This window comes from Taudactylus pleione, unplaced genomic scaffold, assembly GCF_031769625.1.
Source record: "Taudactylus pleione unplaced genomic scaffold, aTauple2 ptg000481l, whole genome shotgun sequence".
NCBI lineage: Eukaryota > Metazoa > Chordata > Amphibia > Anura > Myobatrachidae > Taudactylus > Taudactylus pleione.
In genome coordinates, this window is record NW_028284883.1 from 2,553,832 (window position 1) to 2,562,500 (window position 8,669).

At 42.7% G+C, this 8,669-nt stretch overlaps 1 protein-coding gene across 2 annotated transcripts in view; it reads right to left on the minus strand.

Annotated features, from left to right (window-relative positions):
- Positions 1–6,590: 6,590 nt before the first annotated feature.
- The window catches only part of LOC148502848 (cytochrome P450 2G1-like), a 52,134-nt gene continuing 50,055 nt past the window's right edge, over positions 6,591–8,669 (minus strand). For both annotated transcript variants that reach the window (XM_088449316.1, XM_088449315.1), the window contains one exon: positions 6,591–6,778. In XM_088449316.1, the coding sequence (XP_088305442.1) occupies positions 6,591–6,778 (188 nt within the window). The remainder of the gene's footprint in view (positions 6,779–8,669) is intronic.

Below are 8,669 nucleotides of genomic sequence, written 5' to 3' on the forward strand. Positions count from 1 at the left end.
GATCGTCCGCTAGAGATGACGTCACTCGAGACAAAACGGGCGGCGTGTGCAGCTGACTGTAGATAAATAGTCCAAGGAAAGTCCACGATCTCCACCTGTTACCTCCAACGCATTTCGTGCGCTTGCGCACTTTATCAAGGATAAAGGATATCTTGATAAAGTGCGCAAGCGCACGAAATGCGTTGGAGGTAACAGGTGGAGATCGTGGACTTTCCTTGGACTATTTATCTACATTCAGCTGCACACGCCGCCCTAGTCCACTCCACGAAGAGATCCACCAAAATTCTCCAAAAGGAGCTATAAACAAAATTGTTTTAACCAATTTTTATTTTTCACAGGTGCCACATTACTATTAGTCATACACATAGCGCTCAGTATTTATTTCATAATTCTTGCCATTTCTAATTGATTCGGTGAAAGCATCAGAGCGCGGTGGTACATTTATTTCTTTACAAATAACTATATTATGCTGACCTTAGCAGCCATTTCGAAATAAACCTCTGTGTGGTTTATAGATACTGCTAAGACTATTGAAAAATAATAAGCAGGCGTTAGAGTTCCATAATCAACAGATGGTTCCAAGCATTATTACAATTATATTCTTTAATAATAAAAAGTAATGATATCAGCACTGTATCAAATAAAATGCATGCAATTCACATCAAATATCACCTCAATTTCCGGTGAGCATGAGTACATAAAAAAATTATTGCAACGTAATATGCCTTAAAAACGGGATGGGTAAGGCACTTGGGATTCCGGTGGTCAGAATCCCGATGCCGGCATTCCGACAGGGTTTGGATACTGACAGTTGTTGGTATGTATCCTAATCCTATCTTTACCTTTAGCCCTACTCCTAACTCTCCCTCCCCACACCCTAAACCTAACCTCCCCCCTAGTGCCTAAACCTAACCTCCCCAGTGCCTAACCCTAATCTTTCCCCTAGTGGCTAACCCTAATTCTCCCCTAGTGCCTAACCCTATCTCTCCCCTAGTGCCTAACCCTAACTCTCCCCCTAATCCCAATACTTACCATCAGGAAGCCAGCACCAGGATTCTGACTGGTGTTGGGTTTACGACACCGACATTCTGAGTGCCGTCATCCCAACTGCCGGGATTTCAACAATGTCCCCTTAAAAACAATTATCAATGAGACTTATATTAGATATTAAACAATGTAGAAAATTACTCAGTTCATATTCCCTCCAGTATAAACAAAGTGTCTTTTTGTATAAAATTGCAACAGAGCACTATAAAAAAAACTGTATTGAACTAGATCCTTTGATATATCCAGCAGTGATAGTAGGCTACTTTCACTCACATAACTATCTGCTGGTAATAATGAAGGTCTTGCTAATCTTTCTGTGTATAATTATACTCCTATTTGTATTCCGTGAGAGTACTAGTGCACCGGCAAAAGCCGTCTGTAACCTAGTGATTAGTTCAGGTAGCATAGACCCAGCACAGAGGGTAACAACATCCACAATAAACTACACATAGTAGTGTTTGTGTTATGTGTTTGTGAGAATATTCAGCTCAAGATGGAAATTTAAACTAGAGGCCAACATCCTTGATACCCTACAATTGCCACATATTGACCCAAAGTTTGCACAGATACACTTCACCTAGAATATTATAAACTAGCTACGATACCCAGAATTACCCGGGTTGAAGTACACCTGCAACATTTATTTGTTTACATTGTCATCATCTATAACCTCATTACATTGATCCTGAAAAGGACCCCACTGTTTACTAACATGCATGCAAAAAGTGGCATACAGTAACTACTGTGGGTGCAAGTTTTGTGGTTGCTAAGGTGTCCAAGCTGCCTCTGTGGCCTGCTGCTCATCCCCACATTTGCAGAGGGCATAAAAATGGTGGAAGGATGCTTTTCTTCAAGTACAGTACTGGAAAGGTCAGGCTCACATATGGCACCTGCGGACACACTTAAGGGTATATTTACTACAGTGAGAGTTTTTGGAAATGGAGTTGTTGCCCATAGCAACCAATCAGATTCTAGCTATTATCTTCTAGAAGGTGTTCTAGAAGATGTTGTAATGTTAAGATGGTGTAATGTTAAGTAGAATCTGATTGGTTGCTATGGGCAACATCACCACTTCTAAAAACGCTCACTTTAGTAAATATACCCCTTAGACTCTCCTCAGGAATTTGTGACATTTTTGAGCACACAATTGGTTTCTGTGCCTCAGTGGTTTTTATTTTTTGACACTTCTTCTAGAGTGAGAAGAGTTTACATCATCATAAAAGGCAGAAGAACATGCCGCACTGACAGTTGCAGAACCACCATTGATAAATAATTAGCCTTTCCTTGCAACTTTGTGTGGTGAATGGCATATTGTCAATTTTATGTTTTTCTGCAGCAAACTTTGCCTTTGATGTTTTTTTTCTTTTCCACTGTAAAATATTCGTTCTTTGATTTTAGATGCCCTGACTTAAACCCTCTATGCCCTTAGGCATCGGCTCTAGATGACGTGACTGGTGGCAGCAGCTCCATCAAAAGTATTTGATTGTTGCTCCTAAGCTTCTATTCTAAACAAATCGTTATCAATTTATCAATTCGCAGCTCAGCTCACACTGCAGAGATTCAAAGGACTTTGTATATGAACATACTCACAGTGGTACAGCACACAGTATAGTACTTGTAGCAATAGAACAAAATATATATTTTTAAACTTTAATTTATACTTTTTTTTTCAACTAACACTGCTTGGAGTCGCAGTGCTTATGTGAAGTTAGTGACCGCAGTGGGCTATGGCTAGTGGAGTCACTGCAGCAAAAGTCTGTGACAGGAAAGGGAGTGGTTGGGCAACACATCACAGTCACTGGATGGAACAGTACAAGAACAAATATATTTATTTTTTCTTTTTATTAACAAATGACACTGCTTATTTGAATGAGGTAGGGTACAGTCTTCAGCATCACAGTACCTATATGGATACACTGGGGTACAACCTGCAGAGTCAGAGGACTTATATGGATGGATACATTGGGGTATGACCTGCAGTGTTACAGTGCTTATATGGATATACTGGGGTACGGAAGCATAAACTGGGGTATGCCTGCAGCATCAGTGTTATTATGTATACACCAGGGTACGTCCTGCAGCATCACAGAACTTTTATGGATATATTGAGGTACAGCTGGCAGCATCACAGTAGTTAGATGGATACACTGCGGTATGGCCTGCAGCGTCACAGTGCTTATACGGATACACTGGGGTACGGAAGCATACACTGGGGTACGACCTGCAGCGACACAGTCTTATATGGATACACAGGGGTGCAGAAGCATACACTTGGGTAAGGCCTGCATTGTCACAGTGCTTATATTGATACACTGGGAATTATGGCTTGCAATGTCACAGTGCTTATCTGGATACACTGGGATACAGCACAAAATAACAACTACTTTTTAACTTTGTTTTTTAACTTATTATTTTTTATACATTTTTAAAAACTTTTCATGACATTTTTTTACAGCCCCTGGATGGACTCAGCACACAGCCCCTGGATGGACTCAGCACACAGCCCCTGGATGGACAGCAAATTGCATCCCTGGATGGGCAGCACAGCATACCCCTGGATGGACAACACAGCCCCCTGAATGGACAGCACAGCACCTGGATAGCACAGCCCCTGGAAGGACTCAGCAAGCAAATGGTGCCGATCACCGCCGGGAGAGACTTATATGCAATCCAAAACCCACGAGAATCTGACACTAGATTGCTGATGTTTTGCCTAATTTTTGGATCCAAGTCTGGTGGGAAAACCCAAGCCTGACTCGGAATCAGGATTTTCGGGTGGGTCTGGTTTTCAGAGAATTAAACCCGCTCATCTCTAATTTAAGTTACAGAGAATGTTCATCCATAGGAACTATTGAGATCATAAAATAAAATGGTAAGATGGCCACAAACAGAAAAACATTGAGCAAAGTATTTTACTGTAAGTAGCAGCCAAAATCATAATCACATAAGTAAAATTATTGAGCAGACTGCAAATTAGTTTTGTAAGAGAATCATAATACAAGTCCACAGGAAGGACAAATAAAAAAATCACATCAATGAAATAAAATGAATAAAGATTAAAGAAATAAAAATAAAAGCAAAGTCTCTAACCCACTCTGATGGCCAGGGGTTTATCGCCAAGCCCCTTTACATATGGAAGCTGTAGTCAGTAAAAGATCTAGTACCGCCAATTCTGCATTAAAGGGCAGCTAATTAAATTGACTTCAACATAATGCTTAACCTATGCTGGATTTATCTATCCTGTCAACTACATCACATCTAACCAATGGGCAGAGCAAAAATAATGAAATAAATCTACATTATCCTCTCCACCCGGCAAGAAACAGTGATCGCCCGGCACTTCCCCCCACTGGAATATACTGCGTCCCCTGTTGTTAGTGAGGGTTCTGGTTGACAGGATGTGGCGCATTGTGGTGGGGGAGTGCCGAGCAGTAGGTTGTATGGGGATGCAGGGCATTGAGGAAGGGGAGAGTGCCAGGGGTGTGCTGTGCTGCCCATCCAGGGATGCAGTACAGGGTGGTGTCAGGCTGGAGGGCAGAGATTCCTCTCCCTGTATAATAGCAAGGTTGTGCTTTGCCGGTGGGAAAAGTCACCTGAGCACATTAAAGAGAACAGACCTGCGTCCACTCTCTGGACCTCATTCAGAGTCGGTCGAAGCGGCGCACGGTCGTACGCCACCGATGTTCGCTATACTGCGCATGCGTAAAGTTCTCAATGCGTGTGCGCAAACTAGCCGCTACAATCAGAAATTTCTCTCTCCTTGAACACAGCCAGGTCGGTAGTTTGAGTGACAGATTGAGGCGTTTGTGGGTGGTAACAGGGGAAGGTGCTTGAAAATGGGGGAGTGGAATTCCGAACGCAGGCGTGCCTAATTATGCGAACGGCATTTTCTGGAAGTGCATACGGTTTATGGGAGTGCATAATTAACAAAGTAGCATGGCACATGTGACATGGGAGGTTTTTACACTGACATGATCGTAGAGCTTAAGAGAGGGTTTGGTCAACCTTAAGCTCTACGACCAGTTCCGATGGTCTCGATAATCCTTATATGCCCGGAGATGACGTGTAATGCGTATGAGAAGGGGGCGTATTTTTTTGTCTTACGGCCGCTTCCTCCCCCTGGTCGTCCAGCAGCCGATCCGAACTTAGGGACGCAACTTGCGAGGGAATCATTTGCATATCCGGCCCCTTTTCCCGTACGACCGTGCGGCCGCTTCGACCGACTCTGAATGAGATCCTCTGTCTTTGCAGGAGCTGGAAAAAAAAATCAGTGGGCTCAATAGTTGGGAACCTGCAAGCAGGGACAGTCTCTGGGAGCCTGCAAGTGGGGACAGTCTCTGGGAGCTGTATAAAATAAAATTGTGGAGACAGCGAGTGGGGACTGTATCTGTGGAGCCTGATAGTGAGAACACTGTGTCTGGAAAATGTATAAAAAATAAATTCTGTGGTGCCAGCACTAAATAACGTGATTCTGATTTCAATAGAGGGACCAGTTCCTACAGACTTTGATTATGAAAAAGCTGCAAACGACTGGGCCTCTAAGAAGAAGAGGAGAATTAATATACTGTATAAAATGTTATTTCATGTTTAAATTATTATAAGGTCGGGGTTTAAAACATTTTATTATTGCGAAGGCCTCCACCCGGCACTTCTTGATGCCACCCGGCTGGAAATAAATTCTGGGGAGAACACTGTACGGGAAGAGCATGAAGAAGGTACATAAAGTTTTAGAAAGGACACATTTTTATTTGATTAAACCTTCCTAAATAAAACAAGGGTATATTCCTCCAACCCTCCGGGCTCATCTGAGATCACCTTCATAATATAAGTGTAGTTTATCGAATATAGATTACCCAAACAGCGAGGTATACGGACCCCAAGATATGTAAAATGTAACTTATCACTTTTACGTTTATGGTGCATTTGTTTAATATTACATTTGAGTACCTATGTGATCTGCCATGTAATTGACAGCTGACTGTATTTTTTTCCTGTTGCTATTACTTGTTACGTATGTTTTCTTTTCTTTCACGGAGCCAACACCACTCAGGAGCTACATATCTTAGGCATGGGGATTGGCCAATGAAATATTGGAGATACCAATAGTTTATAAAACTGTTGCATGGCATGGATGTTTTGTGGATTAGGATTTAAAGGCAAAAAAATCATTAGTAACATCACTGTTGTCATTCGATGCCCCATCTCTACTACAGAAACACTTGATGGGAATATTATCCTCCCAGAACTGTGTGCACATTGGTTGGTCTGTTCTGCTGCTTCCTGAACAAGTACCACCCCTCCCGCTCATGCTGACAGCCATCTATGGTGCCTGAAGCTCCTGCTTGACAGAGTAGGTATACAATCATTTTCAGCACCCAGCACGGGAAAGAGGGGTTCTGGGTAACCAGAAATTCACCCTAAAGGTGCCTCTGCGGATATATATGTTAATTGGGAAATTCACAATTGACTTAAAATAAAACATGTTAATTATATTTAAATCTACACAATATACAGTATTTTTTATGTACTTTTAAATTTTTGAGTTATTCTACACGAGGTTTAAATGTCATCTCATAATTAATGGCAACATTTGCAACACCAGTCATTTGAGGGGCAATATCATCTTCTGTGAATTGAGTCTCTGAAGTTAGCGTAAAATTCTGCAGGATGGTTGTGAGGAAGAGAAACAGCTCCATGCGGGCCAGACCTTCACCAAGGCAAATCCGTTTACCTAAAATATAGAGAACAACCATTTTCTTAACTAACATGTATGAATGTATTATGAAAGCAGAAATGTGATTGGTGCAGTTGTGTTACATAACTAGTACAGTAAGATTATTTTTTTTCATCATATTTGTGTCACATGAAGAATTAACGCACTTGTCATTTTCGTTTTACACGCATGAGTCACAATGCAACAAATAAAACAAAACTATAGTAAACTACCATGGGCCGTATTCAATTTGAGCCGAGATAATTTAACGTGGCCCGGACTTAATACTGCCTTCGCCTGTTTTGTAGGCGTTAAAGTATCGCGCGCGTGCCCGCGTATCCCCCTATTCAATTTGAAAGTAGGCGAAAACGAGACCCGGCGATACTTGGATCGGCGTTAAAAAAAACAGGAATTTTCGGGAAATAATCCTAGGACCCCCCTAAAGATGTCCAGACATGGGGGATCACTATGGGTACCCCCGTTTTTGGCTGCAAAAGAAAGTTGGGTTTTTAAATAGCCGTGGGAGGTGTTTTTTTCTTCCCAGACTTTGAAGAAGTGATGCAGAAGAGCACTTAGCTTATTTTTTTTTTTTTTAAATGGTCACATCAAATTTGGGGTACATGAAAATGGGTACTAGCATATTTGAAAGTCCCAAAACGCATTTTTTTTAATTTCTGCAAAAATGCACCTGCCACGGCTATTTGAAACCCCGACTTCCTTCAGGAGTTAAAAATGGGGGTACCCATAGTGATCCCCCATGTCTACACATGTTTACGGGGGTCCCTAGAATATTTCCCGAAAATTCCCATTGTGTTGTACCTGTAAAAAAAAGAAGTAAAAATTAAAAAAAAAAAAAAATGACATAAGGTCGTCCCCCCCACAAAAAAAGCCAATCCAGCCCCAGGCTTGCCAGCCAGTGGTGGTTTCCAATAATATGAGGAACAAAAAGTGTAGGGTTCCACCGTATTTTAGAAACCAACCCAAGGCTGCAGGGACCAGTTCTGGTTTTAAATATAGGGATAAAAAAACGTGGGGATCCCCCTATATTTAAGACCAGCACCAGACCCAACCGACTGGGGTGTAATGCCACAGCCTGGAGACCCAATCACCGGGATTCTAGGTCCAAAGCATTAGCACCCCAAATCAGTCAGCGTAAGCCGGTGATCTTAGGGGAGTTGGGACCCCCCCCCCAAAGAAGGGTCCCCCCCCTCCCGAGCACCACAGGCTTACGCTGAAGCCCAGGGCTCTTCCCCATACCCCTGGCTTGGTGGGTATGGAGGTATAAGGGGGGGCCAAATAATGTAAAACTATTGTGTTTTACAGTGGAACTACAAGTGCCAGCATGCCTGCCATTTTGCACTTGTGGAACAACAAGTGCCAGCAGACATGCGGCACCTGTAACTTCACTGTAAAATAACTAGTTAAAAAAGACAAAACACACACACTGTGACAGCATAACTTTATTACACACACCAACCCATTCACACATACTTACCTATACCAAATGTATCTGTCCCCTTCTCCAGTAGAATATCCTTAATGAATGGCACTGCAAAGAAGAATTCATACTCACCTATATCCTGGCGCTGGTCTCCGCAGTAATCCAGGTACTTGGCAAAACAAAAAAGTGAGTATACGCGACCCACGCAAGAGCAAAGATTTTCCTGTTTTATTTAGCTCACATAATCCCACACACAAATAAGGGAATGATTCTCAGTTGGATGCATCTCTTTTCACAGAAGCAAATAGCAGTGGCGTAACTAGGGGGGGGTTGAGCGGGGTACGTGCCCTGGGCGCCCTGGCAAGCCCAGCAGAGGGGGCGCCGGCAGGGCATCATACCCGCACGCACACCCGCCCGCCCTTCCCCCTCCCGCCATCATTGTATCCCGACTAAAGAGCTGGTCAGTGT